The 24,258-nt window shown below is 42.6% G+C and overlaps 1 protein-coding gene and 1 pseudogene across 1 annotated transcript in view; one reads left to right on the top strand and one right to left on the bottom strand.

Annotated features, from left to right (window-relative positions):
* Positions 1-24,258, top strand: part of Adamts17 (ADAM metallopeptidase with thrombospondin type 1 motif 17) — a 344,165-nt gene that overhangs the window by 129,632 nt on the left and 190,275 nt on the right. Inside the window, exon 8 of the mRNA XM_027922179.3 lies at positions 20,138-20,243. Coding sequence (XP_027777980.3) covers positions 20,138-20,243 — 106 coding nt within the window. The remainder of the gene's footprint in view (positions 1-20,137; positions 20,244-24,258) is intronic.
* On the bottom strand, positions 18,374-18,573 carry LOC114081152 (small nucleolar RNA U3; annotated as a pseudogene).

The following is a 24,258-nucleotide window of genomic DNA, read 5'->3' as shown; positions in this document are numbered from 1 at the left end:
TCTCTTGTTGTTTGTGCTTTGGGTATCACACCTAAAAAATCATTGTTTGGTTCCAGCTTGCAAAAATTTGCTCCTGTATTTTCTTCTAAGAGTTTTATACTTTTAGCTCTTATGTTTAGACCTATGATCTACTTTGAGTTAGCATTTGTCTATGACAGGAGCGGGGTGTCTCGATTTCATCTTCTTGCATGAACATTTATTTCAGCACCATTTATTGAAAAGAATGTTCTTTCCCCAGTTGGATTATCTTAGCCGAGATGACATTTTGGTGGAAAAACCCAGACAGATATTTTCTTCTGTGGAATATGAGGAATCCTATTTCTTTTTCCCTTTCTGAAAGATGTTTTTGAAGCATAAATCCATCCCCAAGACAAATCCCTATCACTATTTATAAATTTAATATCCATTCTTCCTCTTGAAAATAGCATTTTCTGTTTCAGGAAACTAATTTTATTTTTAGAACTGGGTTTGGTCAAATATGTAGAAGGTCTACAAATAAGAGACCTCGACATTGGAGAACAGAGAATGTGATTTTTCTAAGGAATGTATTCAATTTGTTTTATGATTTTAGTAAGTATCTTTGTGCAATTTTTATGAATTTAACTATTTCTAAATCTGAAATAGTTGGGTAAATGACCCACTTTCCCCTTGATGAGCAGAAGGCTTATCAGGTGTGCTCAGAACTCTGGGGCCAAGAAGGGGTGACCTCTGGAGGCCTCCAGATGAAACATCCAGGTAGCTTGGCAGAGAGCAGGGGGAGTCGGACAGGTAACAGCCTCAGGAAAGAGATTCCTTGACCTTATCTTGGAAGCCAATCCAAAAATGCAGGTTAAAATTGGGTCAAGTGACAGAGACCAGAGCAAAGGTGAAGAGGTGCAGTGTGGTTCCAGACATTTTAATTTGCTGGCTTTCCAGTGTGGTGACCTTTGTTACTTGTGTCATTGCCCCTGGGGCATATAAAGAAAGGCCCCGATGCCCATGAAGATGTTTTTTCCCAAGCAGCCAACCCTTAACTCTTCTGACCTCAGCTTTCCAATGACATGTTAAGAAAAGCATTCTGAGACTCATCACACCTTCACAAGGGTGACTAAAGCTGCCTACAAAAGCAAAGTTAGTCTGTGCTTCATGGTACAGACTTTTTGCTTGATAAATACTTCCTGTTGAATTTTTAAAAATTTAGATTTGGTCAAAATAATTGTAGTGATAGATAATATTCAGTACTTTTCTTATGTTATTCATATAATCTTGCCGGGAGGTAGTTATTACTGATCATATGAATGGGGGAAAAGGCTTGGAGAGATTCAACAATTGCCACAATCACCCAGGAGGACAGTGACAGAGTGGCGTTCAGTCACAGACCTGAATTTAGAGCCTGCTCTTCTCACCCCTCTAAAAATCTGTGGACCCCAGGGCTGGGGTTATGGCTCTGTGGTAGAGCGCCCTGCCTAGCACGTTCGAGGCCCTGGGTTCCATCCTCAGTACCATATAAAAATAAACAAATAAATAAAGGTTTTGTGTCCAACTATAACTAAAAAATAAATATTAAAAAAAATCTGCTGTCCCCAAGAGAAATCTGGTGTCTTATACAGGGGAGCCAAGAAAGCTTGGAAACAGTGGCTTCCAAGTCAGCTGTTTGTAGAGGCACAGTTCTCCTTCTCTTGGAGAAGGTCAGGCAGTTCCTGGTATCATGAATCTATAAGTCTCATTTTGGGATCAATCCTTAGAGGAATGGGATCTCTCATGGAATCACTGGCCATTCTTCCAGTAGCACACATATCTCTGAACAGGAGAGTAGAAACACTTTAGAAGCTCTCCTCAGGGAGGCCCATTTGTCCTTGGTGATGGAACATCCTTGGGCCTTGTGGACCATCCTTCCACTCAGAGACAGATGAGGAAGTCTGTCCTGAAAGCACTGAAGATGTTGGTACTTATTTTTACTGCCTTGTAAATAAGGCAGTAAGAATAAGTACCATGTAATACAGGCCAGCCACAACCTGAGGGCATCAGTGACCTGTACAGGTTTCCTAAGGGCCATCAAGTTCTCTGTTGGCTATATGAAGACTCTGTGTAGAAGCGCAGATGATGGAGGAGAGTCATTCCTACTGAAATCAAGACTAAAAGTGAGGTTCCCATTGCTGTGACAGTGGGACAGTTACAGGACTGCAGTTATCAGAGGAAGGTCAGTTATTTGGGCCTTAATCCATTTGGTAGATATTCCAGGTGAGATCCAGACATGGAATCTAAAAACAAGTCCAGGAGAATTGTCGCCTCACCGCATGAACAGCTGATCTTTCACATCAGAGTCTTGCTTTACTTTGGGAAATTTGGACACCACCTTCTGGTTTGATTCCTACAGTTCATCTGATTTCTTATTGCTATTACATTTTAGATGCTGTCATGAGGGCTATCTCTGGCTGTAACCAGTAGAAGGCAGGGATCAGGAAATAGCAGTCTGCATTCTTGGGTTATTGTTTTTGAATGGAAGATCCTTTCTTGCGAAGGTCAAAATTAATGTCTACTTCCTGATAAATGGAATTTTGATAAATGAGTTTTGCACCAACCTGAGGTGCAAAAGATGAGTGGGACAATAGAATAGATTGGGGAATTATTTTCCCCCTAAGAGGCAGTCATCCCTCAGGGCAGTAGTGATGATGTCATAACAAACTTCTCCTTCCTCAAGAGGTCATTGTTCCAGTCATAATGATCTAAGCCCATCTCAGAGGAAATCCACAGTACAACTTAATAACACAATATTTGGTGTGACTACTCGTATGGGCACCCTTAAGAAATCATTTCTGCTTTCTACAGGGATGGTGGGCAGGGCACGTGAGCCTAGAATATTCTGTTTTCTTGTGCTGGGAGGAGTAGAGGGCAGTCAGGTTATAATGCAGTTAGGAAGTGTGTGCTTGTGTAATTCCATACTCACAGAGAAGATAGTTGTAGAGGATGGGTTTTGTCTTAGGGAAATTCTCCCTGCCTTGTTGCTAAGTTTTGGTTGATTGGCTGATTATGTTAGGTCAAGATCGGAGTGACAAGGAAAAGTATAGCTCTGCTCTGTTTCCATGCTGGTGGCACTGGTGTGTGATGCACAGAGGGATATGAAGTAGCAAATACTCCTTAGATTTTAGTCTTAAAGCTAAAAGAATAGATGTTGGTACTTATTTTCTGAGCAGTTGGGTGATTTTTCAATATCCTTAAGTGGAGTACAAAGTGCATAAATGACTTTTAGATTGTGATTTTGCTCATGTTAATCCACAACAAATCCTTTTTTTAGGAAATAATTGATTTTTAGAAAACAAAGACAGTTTTTTATAAATATCAAATTTTTTTTCTTTAAGAATTTTTTTAGTTGTTAATGTACCTTTATTTTTTATTTATTTATATGTGGTGCCTCATACATGCCAGGCAAGTGCTCTGCCACTGAGCCACAACACACCCCCCACCCATAAACAGCAACTTTTGTAGACTGCATGAATTCTGTTTCCATGTAGACACAATCCACATATGCTAATAAAAAAATACAATAAAGGTGTTTACATTAGCAGCCCTAGGGAAACAGGGCAGGGTTTTTGTTAAACAGAATAGAGTGGTTTCTTTTTAAAGTTTATATATATTTTCTTAACAGTCAAGATTATATACATATGCTTCCCAATTTACAATAGGAGTATTTCTTGATAAACCCACTATAAGTTGAAAATATCAGTAAATACCTATTCACCATCATAGCTTAGTAACACAGCCCACTGTAGAGTGTGGGTTACTTACTTTTGAGATTGTGTGGCTAATTGGGAGCTGTGATTCACTGCTGCTGCAGAGCATCATGGACAACTTTGGACCCATTTATCACTAGCCCAGGAAAAGATCAAAATTCAAAGCTTAATTTCCTATCAAATGCATATTGCTACTTTTTTCAGTTTTGCATTCTATAAAATCATGATGTCTGATTTAAGTTGAGTACTTAATTCAAAATGCTTCTCTATGAAGTGCCTGCATCTAGTTGATAAAATGCAGGTCTCGCCCTTTGCATTACCTTGGCCACTGTGTTAAAAGTAACATTGTTGGTGAATCATGACAGACCCTTCCTCATTTATTCCATGAGTCAGTTGGTCAAGATCTGGCAGAAAAAAAGCACATTCTGCAAACCATTATTGGTTATCACCTTCTATGGAATGCCTGGACAATCCCTGAAGGCTGAAGGATATTTTTCCCAGGATCTTTTGGTCTGGCTTGGCTATCCAGAGAGGTTTTTTTCTTTTCTTTTTTTCCCCCGAGGGAATGTCCTTGATTATATGCTGGGATTCCTGTGTTTTTGATTTTTTTGAGGTTAAGGATCCCTTCAGAAATTTCATGAAAGTTGTAAGCCTTCTTGCAAAAAATACATTCAGACATACCAAATTTTGCATAGTTTCTAGGGTTAAAGACATCCGTGTGAGAGCCTTGTTAGTTTATGTTTTAATAGGAAACTCCCTGGACTTTGCACAGTAGTTGGCAGACATCTCCTCTGGTCCCTGGAATGTATTATGCACAGGCTTGACTATGAGTCCATCCCAGGGCATAGTCCTCTATCTCTAGGGTAGTTATAGGAGGGTCTGCAGCCAGATTGCCTGCCTTCCTAGCTGGTTGCAACACAAACCCGGGAATTTTTTACCCTCTTGGTGCCTCAGTTTTCTCATGTGGTAAATGAGGATGATAGCATCCTCCACAGCATGGTGATTGTGCGTGCACGTGCACGTGTGTGTGTTTGTGTGTGTGTGTAGATAACTGTGTGCTCCTGTTGTATGCACAGGTCCATCAGAGGCTGCAGACACTGCTTCACTAGGCCAGGTAGGTGGGGCATGCCAGTATAGAATTACAACCTGGTTTCTGACCTGGCATTTCCCACTTTTCAATCCCAGCACATTTTTTTTTCAGTTTTTCTATACGGGCCAGATTTCTCCCTAAAATGGTCTTTGTGTTCATTCATATTCTCTTTAATAGCATCTAAAAGTCTTTCATTCTGATAACCTTGTCAGGTGTTGCCAGAATTTTTTAAGCTTTGTTAACATGTTGGGTGTGATTTGCTGTCTTCTCCTGGTTTTAATTTGCATTTCTGTGACAGCTGGTGGAGTAGAGTATCCTTTAAATCTTTTTTGGTCCTATCTGTCAGAAATACCTTTATCATGGCTTTCCTTCATCATTAGCCTAATGATACTTTTTGTCACGGAGAAGGTTTCAGTGCGGAATTTAGATAGATACCTTATTCTCCTGTTGTGATTTTGTCTTTCAGATCTTGTTTTTAAAATTCACAACTACTTTTAAGGTTATGAGGACTTGCCTTGCCATTATATTTTCTCCTGACAGATTCAGAGTTTTGTTCTCATACTTGGGTGTTTTATCTACTTAAGGCTTTTTTTTTTTTGCATCATCTACTTAAGGTTTTTGTGTATGACGTGGGTGGGAGGTTTAATGCATTGGTTTTCCTGTGGATCACCTACTGTCCAAGTGCCATTTATTAAATAAATCGTCACTTTCTGGTATCGATATTTTAAGAAGAATCAGGCAATCTGCATTATATGTAACTCTAAATTTTTAATTGTTAAAGACTGACTAAAAATCTCCATTTTAATATTAAATGGTCCAAAAAAAAAAAAAAAAACCCCAAAACACCTTGTACAGTTCAAATCCTACTGTGGCTACCAGTTTGTGGCCTCTGATGTAATGGTTTTGGGCAAGATGTCTGGTCCAAAGAACTGAGACTGAATCCCAACTTCATCACTCACAGTTTGACCGTGGGGCTCATCGACTTCTCAGGGTATCAGATTCCTCATCAGTACCAGGGATTTGATAAAGTGGTAATCAGTATAAAATGAGATAATATGTGGAAATCTTTAGATTAGGGCCTGATATACACATAGTAAGAGCTTGATGGGTTAGAGTCCTTGGGCATCCTCCTCTTCGTTATTCATCCTCTCCTATTCCAGTCCCCTTTATAGCAGCAGAGGGTGGTATTTCATGAGGATTAGGTTGACAATGCTGGTGTGCATTCATTTATTCACAGTATTCATAGAGGATGTGTTTAACCTACACTGGGTTAAATTGGTAATGGGTGTGTCAGAGATTCTTCGCTTAGTGTCTGGATAGATATTGGATTTGTTCATATCCCTGGACAGGCCACTCTAGGACATACTTTCAAGGCTAAATTGGAGGGAAGAGGCCCAAAAAAAAAGAACCCTGAGAGGATTTTCCAATAATCCAAGCTTAAGGTGATGACATAGGTCTGGACATGGGACCAGGGAGAAAAAAAAAATTCCAGTCTGTGAGCAGCAGGAAATGTCAGGACTTGATGATTACTGAGATGGGGTGGGAGAGGGAGACACAAGGACTGAACTGAGCTATAAGCTTTTGACTTTCAAGGGGAGCAAAACTTGAGAAGGCTCAGTTTGTGGTGGTGAGTCTCAGTGGGGTAAACTGAGTCAGGGACAGATATAGGGCAACCAAGCTGGCCAATCTCATTGGAACACCACAGCAGAGCTCAAACAGAAGCCTGGCCCTGGGGAGGTCACATGAGGACCACCATCAGCACAGAGGCCACATAGAAATGTGTGAAATTGCTTAAAAGGCAAAGAGCATTTATTTGTTCTCTTTTGACATTTTAGAAGTAGACACCGACATGCATGCTATTTCTCTAATCTGGGATAATGCTAAAACCCAAGGTGGCCTATTAGTAATGAGCTGTAAGTATTGAGAAGGGAAATGACTTCACCCCAAAGGCAGGACTAATATGCTAGTCAGCTTTTCATCTCTGTGACCAAAATACCTAACAAGAACAAATTGGAAGAAGGAAAGCTTATATTGGCTCACGATTTCAGAGGTTCAGTTCATGGTCTGCTGACTCCATTGCTCAAGGGCCAAGGTGAGGTAGAACATCATGGTGGAAGGGCATGGTAAAGGAGAGTTGCTCAGCTTATAGTGACCAAGAAGCAGAGAGAGAAAGGGGAAGGGGCACAGGGAACATGTGTCCTTCCAGGGCATGCCCCTTACGATTCCCCCTCCTCCATCCATGCCCCACTTGCCTACAGTTACCACAATCAGACCATTCAAACTAGGATGAACTGATTAGGTTACAGCTGTCACAATCCAACCACTTCACCTCTGAACATCCCTGAACATCTAACACAGGAGCTATTAGAGGCCACCTGATATCCACATGACAATAGCTAGGGACTCCCTACCATTGACTCTACCTGTTGGGGACAATCCCCAGAGGCTGGGCATCTTCCTTGACTGCATCAAAACCTGCCTCAAATCGACTGTTTCTTCTTGCTGAACTTGGTGTCCATCTGATGTCATGGTGCAGCTCTCCTCCACATTCTTCCTAAGCTGACTTTTTTTTTTTTTTAAATAAAATGGAATCTTGTCGTTTTTGCTTCCTGACAGTATAGGCTAAGACCATTCTAGGGGCTCCCCAGGATATCATAAGAGAAGACTTGTCACAGTAGGTTGACTTTAACTCATGACTGTTGAGTCTGTACCCAAATGGCAGCCTGTGTTTAGGTTACTTTGTTATTTGAGCAGTTATATTGCTCTGCTAGGGGGTGATTGATGGATTGTGCCCTGGAGCTGGTGCCCAGGGATGTCCTGGCACCTGGACTGACCTGTTGTACACAGCGTAAGAGCAGGGCCCTGAGAGGTGCCTAAAACAAAGTGCAGATTGGAAGTGTTTATACTTGCCCTAAGATCTCACTTAAATCCCACATTTCATTCCCAAGAGAATGCTTTGCTGGCCTAAGCCTTGAACAAGAAATGTGGTTTCTTAATTATTCTGTGAAAGTTTTTCTTTTTCTTTGCTGACTTGGCAAATTTTTTTATGCATGGCCTAGTATTTTATTCATCCTTTAGAAATACAGTGATTGGCATAAAAAGGATAAAGCTGTTTTTTTTAAGATTATCGTAGATAAGTTTCAAGGAAATAACCATTGCAAGGGTCCTTGGGAGACAGTAAAGGCAAATTATAAGAAACGGCTCATGTGGTCTGAGACATACAAGCAATGCAGGTAAAGTTGGGAGACATCCATAAAAGCAGACCTTGACCAACATACACCACTATTCCACTATGAAGCTTGAAAGTGCTTAGGAGATATTCTTATCATCCAGATTGTCCGGTTATATTGACCATTTCCAGATGGTTCAGCCACAAATATCAGCTCTTCCTTTTTCTCTTGTTTAAAAGTCTAAGCATACCACTCAAATATTTGCAAACTCAACACTCTCTTGTAACCAGAACTTAGGTCAAGAAAGATAATGATTCCAGCCCCTGTCATGCCCCTTCTGCTCTCCAGACTCTCTGGGGCAACCACTCCTGACTTTTTGATCACATAATGGTTTATTAAAGGCAAGCATCCTTGTGACCACCTCCAGGGCTGGGCAGTACAATCCATTGCTGTGGCCCCATCCCAGTCACAGATCCTCCCCACAATGAGTGACCACCTTCTGAATTTTGTGTTGTGCATTCATGACTTTTTGAAGGAGCCATGGTGAAAAGAAGTAATAACGTGTGTTTCCTGGCTCACTGCATTGAGGCCTGCATGGCTGGGATGCCCCTTGATGCTTTACTTTCCTTGAGATTCACTAAAGAGAACCAGCAACCGAGCTTTCTGCAGGCCTATTCTGCACTGGGGGAGGCTCATGGGCTCCCAACCAGACTCAGAAGATTGGTTCCAGAGTTCTCTGCCTCCAGGCCCCTCTCCCGAGGGCCACATTGCCTTCCAGCTTCCAATTCTTCAAACCTAGCAATATATTACTTTTACAAGAGTCTTTCGAATTGCCTTCTTCCTCCAAGGCAGCATTTATGAGTCTTTTTAGAACATTTCATTGGGGCTTGGAATTTCCAAGGAGTCTACTGCAAATGGAAATGCCCGATGATGTGAATGACTTGGGTCTACATTTGGCACCACATCTTGTCCCACTTCCTTTACAGGGATCCCTGGCTATAACTCAATTGGAACCCTATTGCCAAATGAATGAGGAATGTCACTTCTGTGCTTCCAGATGCAGCCAGTTGAGGTGTCGCATGATTTTAAAGACAGAGCCATCAGCACTTCCACTCAACCATAGCTTTCATTCTTCTCTACCAGGCATTTTGGTAGCTAGTTCAAACTGAGGCTCCTACAACTTTCCGAAACAGTTCCGTGTTATTCAGCTATTTTCTGAACATGCTGCCCAGTCTCGTAGTGAGTGAGTCAGGAGTGGTGCTGTGCAATAAATGGGGATGATGAGTCCTGGTGGCCACTTTTGTCAGTTACCCACATGAGCGAGGGTTGGGGGTGGGGGGAAACAGGGGACTTCCATCTGTACCGGGGTTACACTCTGGGTATATTAGTCTGCTATGGCTGCCTAACAAAACATCATAGACCGAATCGCTTAATCACTAGGTATTTATGTCTCACAGTTCTGGAGGCAGGAAGTCTAAGATCAAGGTATTGGTCAGGTTGATTTCTGGTGAAGGCTCTATTATTGCCACCTTCTCACTGTGACCTCAGATAGTTTCATGTATATTTGCAGAAGAGAGAGGAGCATGAACTCTCGTATATTTTCTTCTTCTTAGAAGGACACCAGTCCTATCAGGGCCCCACCTTTATGACTGCTTCTACCCTAAATTACTTCCCTAAATGTTCTGTCACCAAATAAAGCTACACTGGTTGTTAAGGTTCAGCCTCTGGATTTTGAGGAGCACAGTTTAGTCCACAATACTGAATGTGATTAAAATGCAAGTGGTTGCTCTCACCAGCCCCCAACCGCTTTGCTTTCTTCCTGGCTCGTCATCACAATGTGGCAACCTTCCCCCATGGCCCCGTGATTGCTCTAAGTTTAATTCAAACAGAAATATTGAGCAAGATCTGATTCAAGGCACACACTTTATACAGAGTGCAGGCTCAGGAACGTGCCCCTCCTTCCAGGTAGCATTTGAATCTGCACAGGGAACCTAAACCCACTCTCCGATCCCTTTTGGGGTAGCTGGCTCTTTGGGAGACTTAGTTGTCTCATTTTTCACACAGAGAAGACATATTTAGGCAAAAGATATTCCACTTCTTCACTGACTTACATTCCTTAGCAGAAGGAGGGCTTTCTAACCCCCAAGCAAAGAGGGAAATTTACAATGAGAGAGGATAGAGGAGTCTTAAAGCTGTCGAAATGGGACTGGCAAAGTTTATTTTATTGACCAAAATAAATGCTAAGCCATACAGTTGATTAGCAAATGTGAATGTGTTAAAGATTTCAAAATGCATTAGGGTCCCTAGGCATAGGAATATGGACATTAGCCATGCCTTCAGCCTATGGGATAACCTTCCTGTGCTGTCTGCCCAGATTCACCTTCCACAGGCACACTCACCTGTGCTCCCAGGGGAGGGCTCAAAGCTGCCAAGATGCAGCAGTGAGCAGGTTGGTTGGGTGGCCACATTTCCTGAATGGCAAGTGCTATGAGGTGGGTCCCTGTTCCTCTCTGATTCTTTCTTCTAAAATGGAACTCACGGGCTCACATGACCTGCTGCTCTAATGGGTGCTGCCTGCAAACATAGACTACATGAGGAGCTGCCCGTGGTCCAGGGTGCTCAAGAATATCTGCTTAGTGGACAGAAGTAAGAGTGAAGGGGGGCTTTCTGCTGTGACAGATGACCAAGAAGAATTGAAAGGTGACGAGAAGGAACTCAATGTGGAGCTCCATTTCCAGTTCCTATCTATCCCCTCTCTGGAGAAGCCATGTCTGGACCGGAAAAGACACAGGAAAAGTTGTCTAGTAAAGACCACTGCTCCCACCCTTTGGTCCTAGAACTCGACTGAGAACATCTCGCCTCACCTTCCCACCTGCCTCGTAGTCTTTATGCTAGGATGATGTTCCCGAGGCGGTTTCCCCCAGGGCTTGTGCTATTCTCACTCAATTTAGAATTCGTGCCTGGCTTGAGGCCCATCATGTACAGGCAGTCAGGAAACACTTGATGAAGTGTTTGTCAAAATAAGATTTTCAAGGCTCCTCCAGTGTCCTAAGATGAACCTTCTGGGGGCCATTTCTGGCCATGAAGCCTGTTCCAGAAGCCCCTGAGTCTCTGGAATCCTCTAAGGAGAGGCACATTGGTCCTCTAAGGAACATGCCACTGGCTCCCTGGAGGTCTCCTCTCACCTGATGGGTCCTTGGGATACAAGTGCCATCTTGTTCAAAAGATGGGAAATAGGCACGACATCTCCATGCACTTGGCTCATGTTGGTTGTGGTCTGTTGAATATCAACAGTTATTTATTTCTTTTCCCTCTCTCCCCACCCGTTTTGGTTTCCACAGAATGAAGCAAACTGTTGGGATAAACTCTTTTGCTTCCAACTTGTAAATCAGAGGGGAAATTTACTCCCCTCTTTACTCTTAATTCATTTACTTCATCAAAAATGTTGTTTTGGAAGAGCCACTGCCCCAACCCTCAAGTCCTGTATGCATGATTCCACTGGGAATGACATCTCCTCCTAAAGCCCGGGATCCTGGACATGCCTGCGACACCCAAGCTAAGGGCATGGCCACAGGGAGTGAGGCCCAGCATGCTTGGTGCCTCTGACTTACCTAAACCACGAACACCCTAACACAAAGCCCCAGTGACACTGGAATACACAAACGAGATAATCGAGTTAACCTGTGATGCTTTGATGCTGGCATGACACCCATTTAGCTGCAAATCATAATGCAGAGGAGGAAGCCTGGGAAGCTTCACTGCAGAAGGGGCTTGGCTTTCAGTTAAGATTAAGGTTACCCCCACCTCAGATGTTCTCCTGTAGCAGGAAGTAGGACTTCCTCTGCTGCTTGTGCTTTTAGTGTTGTATCTAAGAAGTCTTTGTTTGCCCTACAGTCAGAGTTATTTCTCTGCAATCTTCGAGGAATTCTACAGTTTTAGTGCTTATATTTGGAGGTTTAATTCATTTTGAATTATGTTTTATATATGGTATGAGATACATATGGTAAGTGACTGACTCCTCTGTCTTTTGCTCTCGATATGCAGACCCTTCTTCACCCCATCAAATGGTCTTGACACCATTGTCAAAAAATAAGAAGGAGAGTGGATATATCTCAAGGGTAGAACACTTGCCTAGAGTGCACAAGGCCCTGGGTTTAATCCTCAGTACTGAAAAAAAAATCACTCAGACTTTCACTTCCCAGACATTTGTCTTACAGGCCTTGCTCAACTGCAGCACTCCTGACATTATAGGGAGCTGTCCTGGGTATTGTAGGGTGTTTAGCAGCACCCCTGGCCTGTACACACAAGATGCCAATATCACTACACACACACACACACACACACACACACATCAATTAACTGTAAATGTGAGGGTTTATTTCTGGAATCTCAAATATGTCCCATTGTTCTCTATTATGCTCTGATGGCTCTTAAGCTGTATTAACTTTCAAAATTTGAAAGTGACTCCTTTAGGGATCCGACTGAAAAGCTGTTACCTTCGATCTTCGTTCTTTTACTCCTTCATTTAACCTTGAGTGAGTTACTGAATTTTTCAGTTCCCCAGTGTTCTTTCGGTCAGTAGTGTTAAGCACTGGCATTCTTGAATGTTGGTGGCATTTGTACAGTACTCCTATTTAGGAAGGGGCCCAGGGCTGTCCTTTGAGGCTGTGGTTCCCATCCTTTGTGCATGGTAGAGGGATAGAGACCTTGACTACCTCATTGTTCTACCACTGTGACTGGCTTGAAGGAACCCGGAAGGAGAGAACAGGGGAAGTATAACACCAACCGGTGGCAGAATTGCTAAGACAGGATGAGGTCTGGGAGAGGTGATCCACCTGTGTTCCAGGAGACGAGGACACTGAGGTGGGATAGAAAGCCATGGACAGGGAGGTCTAGAGTGTGGAGCTTCTCAGTCCCAGGAAGAGGGAACATGTCAACCTGGCCACTTCTGTCAGCCTTTCAGAGCCTCAGCCTGAAAGCTCTTTCTTGATTTGGGAGTGACTGAGCCTGTCCATCAGCACCTCTGGAACTCTGGCAACTCTGTGCAGAATCCTTGGGGATCAGTGGCTTATTACGGAGGTGATAGCTGTGTGAATCAATAACCTAAGAATATTGAAGCAAAACTACAGGGGGCAAACCCAAGTTAGTCAAATAATTTAGATAGGATAGAATTAGGAAATAGGAGAAGCTTTTAAATGAAAATGAATTTCTTTATTATAACCAGTAATAAGGACTTCATTTTGCTTAATTATAGGACACAATTTTTTAGAGTACAGTCGATCTGTACTCTGCACTTGTTTTTGCCTACTTGCTAAAATGTATTTGTGACTCCAGAATCAATCCTCGAAGCGCTTTGGCAGTCATTCACGAACATGTGCAGAGTGGTGAAAAATTTGAGTCACCAGACAGGCACATTCCCAGCTGAGGTTGAACAAGGCCACGAGCTGTTTCCTGTTTCAGTTCTCATACTATAAACAAGTGCCCTTTTCATGGTGTATTTAAAGCGAGGTTTTTCACATTTTTGTGCTTTTTCTTGGTGAGTCCACTATTTAAAATGGCCGCTGGCATAGTGAGTAAATGCTGTCAACATGTTCATAAGCCCAGGACCACTGTGATGGGCCTTCAGGAGCCTTCTGGAGCCAATGCATGGGAGGAAGGAAGGAAAGATAAGTTTCCTGATTCAGGCATGTATGAAAGGTCCCTTGGCTGTGACTTCAGTGTTAATGAATCAACAATATATATTAAATAAGCTGTCTTTAAACAGAAACAGATTGGTTGACAATTCGGTGACCAGAGGGTCACAGGAACCTAACTGAATTTTACCTAGGATCAATGATTCTGTATTCTGCTAATTCAATAACAATGGCAACTTATTAGAATCTACCTACCAATGTGTGAGGTCCTGGGTTCAATCCCTAGCACCACACATATGATTTTAAAATTTACACAGAAATACAAATGTACGTGCATATGTGTGTGTGTATGTACACATATATACATATACATGTGTATATGTACATATATATGTATACATACACTCACAAAAAAAAAAAACTCTTTACAGTGAATAATGAGAATTTACTTATTTTTTATCTATCACATACTAGGCTCTAAGATATTTGCTCTTAAATGCTATTCCCAAGTTCAGATATCCCCTATGACCACTATTAAAGATAACAGAAGCACAAACACTCGTGGAAGAGTCTGAATACAAGATACAACCTCAACAATCAGAGGGTCTTCAAATGAATAGATGTAAGTTGCTCTCTTGTAATTAAAGGTGGGTGTCCCAGTGGAAATATTAAGAACATTGAGACCTTGAGCAGTTGGTAGGAAAAACCTGACCATCTCACTCAAAGGTGGACAGAACCCATGCAGGTCTGACTAATGGGCAGCCCGGCCAACAGCTGCAAACTGTTTATACACAATGATTTACTGGATAAGTCCAAGTTTATACGGTTGTGTGGTGTTTACTTTTTTAAATCTAGAGAGGCTCAAATGGCCAACCCTGAGTTTATGAATTAAAAGTTTACACTGTGCAGTATTCTACCAAAAAAGAAAATAATTAAGCCTTCTTGCCTGATGTCTTCAAAATTATTCTCCTACAGAGGAAAAGAAAAGAAGGGAGAAGAGGGTGGGTCCGTATTCATTTGGTGTGGCTGGGAAGATGGGTTGGGCCTTTGTGGACACGGTCCACTACTCTGGATGAATTAGATATGCCTTCCAGGAGTAAGACATTCATTGCAGCTGCCATTTCTACCCTCAGCATTTCAGATTTCAAATTGTGTTTTGCTTCCCTAATTTGTGCCAAAGGTGTATTTAAAGCGAGTTTTTTTTTAAGGTTTAAGGTACCAACTAACTTCCTGTGTCATCTGCTGTCTGAGAGGGCAATCCACTCAGCGTTTGAATTTAGAGGACTTTTTGTTTTGCTTTTGGTCTCCTGTCTCTGTTATATGTCACCTTGATAAATGAAATGTGATCAATAACTTTAATTTTCATAGCAACACACACATTAACTGTATTAAGTTTAAGCCTAATACATTTAATTCAATTTGATTTTGTAATGAGAGAAGAAAAAGAGGAGAGAATTAAAAGATCTCTAATTCCTTCACCATGTCCTAGAGGTACCTAATGTTAATATTGCTGTGTGTGTCTTATAGTCTTCTTATCTTAAGCTTAAAAACATTTAGATGTGTGAAACCTGTCCTGCCTGTAACTCTGCATAAGTGTGCATTAAGACTTAAGAAAATCTGGAGTTCCTAACCATTCTTCATTGTTGTTGTTTACCAAAGCTTGGGTGAGGGAGGCTCGAGGTTTAAATAGAGCAATGTGGATGTTGGAGGCAGAGAGCCCTGCATTTGTATTCTTGTTTGGATGCTAATTGACCATGTAACTGTGTATTGAGGCTCCATTTCCCCATCTGTAAAATGGGACTAGTAATACCTGTCCAATAAGAGAAGGACATGCAGTTTGCCCATGGAGAAACACAGCTAATATGTTCCACTTTACAATCTGCATGCCCTTTCTTCCAGGGAGCTAAGCAAACATGTGGGATTGATGTTTTTAAATATTTTTAAATGAGTTCTACTATGGTTTCTTTTGTGGAGAATTTTAAATCATGGAAGCCTGAAGCCATTGAAAGCAGCAATGTAGGACATTAAAAAAAAAAAAAAAAAAAAAAAAAACCTCATTGAAAGAGGATTGCTGCTACATGGGAAGGGTCTTCAGTTCCACAGCATCATCCCTGAAGTTACCAGAACTTGTTTTGCAGACCTCATTTTTAATGCATCAATGCAGGGAAAACTATTTTTCCTCTTTTATTTGTTTGATGTTGGTGATTGTGAACCCGGGGGCTCTTTACCACTGAGCCACATCCCCAATCCTTTTTATTTTTTATTTTGAGACAGGGTCTCACTAAGTTACTTAGGGCCCCACGAAGTTGCTAAGGCTGGCCTTGACCTCATGATCCTTTTGTCTTAGCCTCCCAATTTGCTAGAATTATAGGCCTGTGCCCCTGGCTACTAGCTTTCCTCATTTCTTGACAAGCACCAATGTCAGATTTGATGACTTTTTCCAGGTTGATGCTTTCTGCAGCCTAAGTTAATGGGGAGCTTTCTATCACTATACCAAATGCTCAAGATAATCAACTTGTAGAGAGAAAAGTTTTATTTTGGCTCCCAGTTTTCAAGGTCATAATTCATGGCCAGGTGGACCCCTTGATTTTAGGCCTCTCGTACCAGTGGCAGCTGGCAATGGCAAGGAGTATGTAGTGGAGAAAACTGTTCATTCCACAACCAGGGAATGAAAAACAGAAGAAGATGAAAGGATCAGATCCCAGAGTCCCCCTTGGAGGACATGCCCCACCTCCCAGACCTAAAGACCTCCCACTAGGCTCCACCTTCTAAAGGCGCCACCATTTCCCACACCTTCAACACATGAAACTGGGTACACTTAAGATCCAAATCATAGCAGGGTATCTCCAGGTCTTCTGGGCTCCCTCCCCTTTAGACTGCTGTTTCTTTCCATGAAGTATTAAATACTGGTGGATATTGTTTTCTGCTAAAGCTCTGTGGCTTAATTACCACTTATTTCCCTGCAGCTTTCACTTTACAACAACCTGGGATTTTCTCCAGACTTTGTTTTGTGCACCCTAAGCATTTTCACACTGTCACTCATAAACTCACATAATTCTTGTGCTCTGTTGTCAGGGGCCAATTTCTTTTATGTGTTTTCCCATGTTCAGTTTTATGACCAGGCTCAGTATAATTCAAATCAATTGTTAAAAGCAGTAGCCCTCAATCTACCTATGTGTAAGCATCATTAATAATGAACAATAGTCATTAATAAATGAACAATAATAAACAACTGCCCCTTTGTTTTCTTATTTATTTATTTTGCATTACAATTCTGCCCCTTTGTTTTCTAGTTAAAAAAAATCATTGCACCTTGGAAAAATTAAAACACAATTATTGGACTGCTGCTATTTGCTTTCTGATTCCCTAACAATGTGTGTTACCTAATTAGAGTGGAAATTCAGGTCTGCCCGCTCCTGTGAGGAGAGAGGCCGAGGCCAGGGGAAGTGTTAATGAGGCATTTAAGGTCTACTGGTTCAGCAACAATGCCCATGGTAAGCCCTTGGGACGGCAAGCTCAGCAAATCTGGCTGTATTGTATCTCCCTTCCCCTCCCAGGGGACTTCTCCAGGACATGAACATTTGATTGTTTCTAATTGGTTCATTGACCCAGAGAGGCTGCCACCTGGGCTGGGCGGGCACTGTGAGTGGGTGTCTGGCTGTGTGGGCATGCCACCAGGGCTATGTAGAAGTGCTCCATCTTCTCACTGGTGAACTTCCAGTGGCAATCCCCAAAGCATTTTTAAGTAAAGCCAGAATCATGATCTTGAACATACTGAGAAGCCAGATCACATCCTTTCTGGTGGTCACTTTGCTCTTTCCACTAGTCTGCTTTTCTGGGTTATGATGTTCCCCTGCAAAAAAAGCATCTTGAGGCCAAAAACCATTTTATTTATTTCTCCTCCTCCTCCTCCCCCTCCTCCTCCTCCGCACTTGATCACTGAGCCACATCCCCAGCCCTAGTTTGTATTTCATTTAGAGACAGGATCTCACTGAGTTGCTTAGTACCTCACTTTTGTTGAGGCTGGCTTTGAACTCATGATCCTCCTTCCTCAGCCTCTCAAGGGATTACAGGTGTGTGTCACTGCACCCAGCTGATTTTTTTTATTTCTTTCTCTCTATTCCTCAACCTTGGCCAAACATGCTGCATGTTTCCAAATAAAAAAGAGATGTGTAGAGCTGGGTGCCATTGTGCACATCTGTAATCCCAGAGATTTGGGAGGCTGAGGCAGGAGGATCATAAGCTTGAAGCCAGCTTTAGCAACTTAGCACAACTCTTTCTCAAGGGCTGGGGTTGTGGCTCAGTAGTAGAGCTCTCACCTAGCACAAGCAAGGCCCTGGGTTCAATCCTCAGCACCACATTAAAAAATTAATAAAATAAATGTACTATGTCCAACTACAACTAAAAAACAAATATTTTTAAAAAACCAAAGAAGGAGAACTATTCTTCTCAAAAAAAAAAAAAGAAAAGAAAAGAAAGAATCTGTCTCAAAAAATAAACAGGGTTGGGAATACAGCTTAGTGAAAAAGTGCCCCTAGGTTTAATCTCCAGTACAGATGATGATGATGATGATGATGATTAGATATGTGATATGGTACCTAGGCTCAGCGTGTGGAATGTAAGCAGAGTCTCCAGATTATAGCCCCAGAATTGCACCTCTCTGCAGAGGCAGCCATGTGAGTTTCCTCTGTGCCTCCTGGTAGGGACCAAAGGAAGGGGAGTCTTGTGTTTGAGTGCTAGACCAGTTTTATTTTTACCTTTTTAATGGAAACCTCTCTGATGATATCCTCCCCCTGTTGCTCCACTGAAGGAAGATAAGAATGATCATCTGTAGCAACTAGCAGTTGCAGCAAAGCAACACCAAGAGTTGGCTTCACACTACTTTGATTTTGATATCAACAAAGAGGATGTTTTGGTTTACCTCTTTAAGAACAGGAAGGGAGGGGTCAGTTTTAATGAAATAGGCCCCTGGGCTGTTGTCCCTGGCCCTCTGCCAATTCCTTTTCCTCTGAAACACTTTGTGGAAGTGCAAGAAGCCCTCAGTTGGGGGCAGCATGCAGCTTGGTGGGTGAACAGTGCCTTGATGGAGAACAGGTGTCCTTCCTCAGGTGACCACAGCCCGTCCTGTGGCATGGTGCTGGCAGGCTGAGTCAGCTGGGTTTAGCCTCCTGCCTGTTACCAGCTGTTGCCACACAGCACTTGCCCCACACCCATGGGACCTCATGGGAGGGGAACAGCAGCACCATCCCCCCTCCTCTAGCCACCAGTACCACGATGATTTGCATGTCTCCCAGGAGTTGTTGAGAGGCAGCTTGCTGAGGGGCAGACACCACAGGCAACAGAGGCTAGATGGCAGGATTCCTAGGGCCCCTGCTGAGGTCAGCCCTGGGGTGTCTGGGTAGTAGGGGTTGTCTGTCCTGAGTACAGGGAGAGCAGAAGTGCAGAGAGGTGTCATGGGCAGTGGGGCACCTGGAGAGCCAGCTTCCACAAGTGTGGCCAGTGGGGGCTGGCCCTCCCCAGCCTTGCGCCGAGTGCCCAGCATTCCTTAGAAGGCTCCAGGTTGTTCAAACATATCCCTCTGCCAGAAGAGCTTTCCTCTGCTGGGAAGCTCCCATCCCTCCTCCCGTGGCTGACCCACCAGCACTTGCCAGAGCTCCTAGCCTCGCCACACCGCCTCTTGCTCACAGTGTGGTCCTGTGCTGCGCTTGTGCCTCCTGGTGTGTGTGATTCATTTTCCCCCTTAGGGCAAGATCCTCAGGTCCTCACAGGTGTGCATGGAGGTGAGGAAGTTGGTCTGTGGGGCTTGTCCTCACAGATGGCTTTGAGGCCATCCCTCTCCCAGTGTGTGCTCTCTCTGCTCCATATGACTCCCAGTCCTGCTGTGTCTGGAGAATTACTGAAGTTTTTGTTTGAACATGCTACGCAGCCTTCCCTTGCCTGCTATTCATCAACCCCGGGGTCATCAGACCCTCACAAGACCAGAACTAGAATGATGCAAAAGGTGCTGAGGGTGTAGAATTTAAGGAGTTTCTCCTCCAGGGCCTTCAAATATGAGATCAGCCTTTAAAAGGAAGAGCTTCCTAATCTTTGCACACTGGACACCTTGCTTTGCTGCTCCCAGCCCTGAGCACTCAAGTTGCACAGATTAGTTTAGGATCTCACCACTGAGTACCAAGGCAGGAGACCCTGGGGAAATCTCTGAACCTTTTCTCTCTGAACCTCACTTTTCCTCTTCATCCTGAGTAATGAGGATTAAATTTGATGATATTTATAAACCATTTCACCCAACATTTGTCAGATAGTAAATGCTTGATAGATATTTGTGACTGTCACTCTTATTATTGGGTAAATATAAAAGTATCATAAGCAAACTAATCCCAGATGAGCTTTGGACTTGCAGGTCCAACCCTGTGGCAGCAAAGGCCCTACTTGCCCCTCTCTTGATCTAGATCATGCGTGATACCATGCAGACATGCCCAGGAGGTCAGGGCCTCCCAGGTTCTGAAGAGGATGTGTTTTGTGTCTCTGCTGCAGGAATTGCTTACTTAGGAGGTGTGTGCAGTGCTAAGAGGAAATGTGTGCTTGCCGAAGACAATGGTCTCAATTTGGCCTTTACCATCGCTCATGAGCTGGGCCACAAGTAAGTATCAGAAATCTGCTTTCTTTAAATTCCTTTCTGAACACAATTTTTTAACTTGAATTATGGAAATTTTATAACGGTGCTGCTCTGTGCTTTTGCTGCTTCTGCATCAAAGGGCTTAGGCCAGGGCTGGGGTTGTGGCTCAGTAGTAGGGCACTTGCCTAGCATGTGTGAAGCACTGGGTTTGATTCTCAGCACCATATATAAATAAGTAAAATAAGCTCCATTGACAACTAAAAAAAAATATTTTAAAAAAAGGGCACTTAGCTTATATTTTATTTCCACCAGTTTCACAAAATCTAACTTTTTGAATGTAGAGTTTAGAGTCTTAATTTTAAAGAATTAACAGCAACTGCCTTCACATTTGGAAGTTCTTCCCTTTAGGATAAAATAACTCTAGAACCTCAGACCACAGAGATGCCTTAAGGAGAATCTGAGTCAATCTCCTCCTCTTTTCGGAGGAAGAAGGAAAGGGTCAGAGGGGTTAAGCGGCTGGTCTAAGGTTGCAGTCACCTGCATGAAGTTTCAGAGGGCAGAAAGCCAGAAGACTCTACGACTGTGGCCTGCAAGTTTAGCTTTGGTCCTGGAGTGGATGTCTGTTTTATGTTCCTCTGAAAGAAAAACCGATGACTGCATAAGAACTTTTAAAAAATAAAATTAAGGGGGCCAGAGTATGCAGAACAGTGGGAAAATTTTATATTGGGTTGTATAAAACATAATTAAATGAAAATCTAATTCCTGAGGGAAAAATATTATAAAGGTTTCTAATGAACTACACAAGAAGATGCCTGAGGCCTTAGCTGTTAAGTCTAGCTTTTGCCAAGAGGAAAGCTAATGTCTAAGACGGAGAATAAAAGCAACCGTTTACCTCCAGTGCCAGCTATATCTATGGCTTTACTTTTTGTTTTGTTTATCTGGTCCCATTTTAATTTTTCCCACTTCTGTGCAGGGGTTGGATAGTTGGCTTTTCTGGATGGTTGGGCGTCATGGTGTGGGCACAGAGAGTAAAAATAATGCTGTGTAGATATGATATGCATAACACAGGAACATGTTATGTCCCAGGATTCAGCAAAGCAAGATGAGCACAGTTGTCTCTTAAGTACACCATCACTACATCTTGATACTATTTAAAAAATATGGCTGACAACACTTTTCCTATCCTACTTTTGAATTAAGTACAATTGCATTTATATTAAGACCTCTAACCTGTTAAAAATCTGTGCCCAACAGTGACATACTGGGGGAAAAAAGAGCATGAATCAAAACAGCTTTGGCAAGCATCTTCTGACTATCAAAATACCCAGCTAGCCCATCACAGTACCTAGGAATCTGTTCCCTGATTGTTATAAGAATTTAGAGCTGTCGGAACATTTGTCATCATCCAGCTTGTGATGGATCTTTGAATAGTGGCTTTAAATCAGACAATGTGAGCTGTTGCTTCATGAGCTGTAACATCCCAAGGCAGCTGGGATGCTGAAGCATGATCCATACTGGAGTGCTGTTTGCACACGTGTGTGGGCACTCACACTGCATGGAGGTCTTTTCTCCCAGGACTTTGGGAACACAGAGGCCATTTTCTCCTTGACAGCCTGGGATTGTGCTGTATCAAACACTGGCTCATTAGTACAGGAGGTCTGCATAGATGAATGGTTAGATTCAGTTATAATTTAGTACCCTTTAGCTATAGTCCATTTAGAATTTCTTAGAGGACTTTTATAGCTTGCTATTGAACTCTAATTACCTACAAAAACAAACACCGTATTGTTAATCAAAGCCAATAAATCCTGCCAGCATTTGGCCCTTCCCCAGTATGGTGATTACGATTTTCCCAGGGAAGCCTGTTGTCTCTGATTAGTCTCAAGTGTTTGGAAGCAGATTCCTCCACATCCTCCCCATCCACAGGCCACTCTGGTCATCCTGGCTCAGGACAGCAGGCAAGCCCAAGTGGACTGCTTGAAAAAGTCAAGACCTATACTTCCAAAAAACCAAGGGCCAAACTTCTCAAATACAAAACTGGTCCATATTTTGGAATAAAGTGGAGAAATTTTACTCCAGTTTTCTGAACATAGGTTAAGAAAGACTTCAGCCAACTTGCCCACTGGTTCCTCACCTACAATACCCATAGAGCAGAGCATCCCTTCTGATGAATGGGTGTGTACCTTTGCACCTGGGCACACAGACATGTAGCTCTTCTCAGTTACCCAGCGTGCCTGGTGTCAGGACCCACATGAGCCACTGCCCTCAGCTCTGAACATCAGGAGGAAAATCCATTTTCCCTGTGAGTTACACATTCCATTTATTAAATGAGGAGTGAGTTGCATAAGTTAACAGGATTTTGTTTCTTTGACCATCAGACAACATTAAACTAAATCAAGAGCTCACTTTCAGCAGTTAACACATCTGCATCCTGTAATTGGACTTTCTTTCCTCTTTCTAGTGTCTCTTTGTATGCACAGTTTTAAAATAGTTGAAACATAATTTATTTGGTACTGTAACTTGACTTCCATCCAATTTGCAATCAAATAGGTCTTAAACTATAAATTAAACGTTCTTGTCATGGAAATGTCAATAGTGCTGCTTTGGATTTGAATTAATAATGTACATGTCTAAGTCAAATCAGATCTCTCATTGAGCACCTACTATGTGGCAGGTACTGGGTCAGATGCTCTGCATTCATTATGCTATTCAATCAGCCCTATCAGGTAGGTAGGTATTTAGCTTTTACTTTGTGGGTTAGGAAACTAGCATTGATTGTTTTTTAAATATCAAATTGTATACTTTATTTATTTTTATGTGTTTCTGAGGATCAAACCCCGTGCCTCTCACATGCTAGGCAAGTGTTCGACCACTAAGCCACTACCCCAGGTCCTAGCATTGATTTCTATTTTTTAATTATAGTTTCTACTTAGCATGTTTGGAATTTCTAATGTGATAGTACATGTGCAAAATACTTTACTTTGAAGTAAAACCCCAAATTACAAGAGTTAAGTAAAAAAAGAGAGAACTTTTTGGATATCTAAAATCCAAGGTGCATCTGTTTAAGGGAAAGAAATGCTGCAGAGTACTTCAGACTAGTTGGCCAAAGAGAGCACATGAGTTGTTGAAAGGGACTCAAGGACTGTAAATGAGTTGGACACCTTTCTGACACTCTGCCCCAATATAAGAGTGGGCTGACGAAGCCTCCAGGCTGCCGTAGACGGGGGCTGCCATAGACCAGGGGCTGCAGATCCTGGTGCAGGCTGTTAGAAGTCTGCTCTGTGTTGCTGCCTGGAGCAGGAGTTGGCCCTGAGCAGCAGCCAGGCTGACAACAGGTTCAAGGTTGTAAATGAGCATCCATGACCTCGGTTGCTTGCTTGCCCAGGAAAGACTATCCTGGTTGACAGATACCTGCTACGTTTTGATTGCCCTGGTAAATAGAAATGTTGGCAGTGTAAGTTTGGGGGAGGCCACTGTCGCCCTCTTCTGTCGTGATTGCTTGAGAAACCTACCTGAAACAAATGTATCTTAGGTACTGTACAGTGGATCCACTCCAATTTGTACTCATGCAGCCTCTTTTGCATTTCTTAATTTGAAAGTGACAGCGCCTGGACCTGGAAAGATGGCTACGATGAGCCCTGTGCCCTTCCAAGGGCTTTAGTACCAACTGCTCTTTATTAGGGTAGAATCAATAAAATGACAGCAGTTCCTTGGGAGGTCCATCTGAACCAAGCTTCTTGCTTTCTACAAACCAGACAGGTGCCTTGTAGTGGAGGCCAGAGTTCAAGAAGCCAATCAAGATTTGGTTTTAGAGAGAAAGAGGGAAAATTGGAAGCAAGCATTTGTTTTAGGCCTGTGCTTTTGGGGCTCAACCATAACTGATTTGGGGAAAGATGGTCCCCCAGTGATAGATGGAAGCTCAGGTCTCTGTTGACTGCCCATGAGAAAACAAAACAAACAAACAAAAAAGATAATCAAGGGATTCCTTCCCATATCAAAGTGTAGGTAGTGACTTTAGTATGTATGATCTTCAAATGAC

This window comes from Marmota flaviventris, chromosome 2, assembly GCF_047511675.1.
Source record: "Marmota flaviventris isolate mMarFla1 chromosome 2, mMarFla1.hap1, whole genome shotgun sequence".
NCBI classification, from domain to species: Eukaryota; Metazoa; Chordata; class Mammalia; order Rodentia; family Sciuridae; genus Marmota; species Marmota flaviventris.
This window is presented reverse-complemented; position numbering and strand designations above follow the sequence as displayed.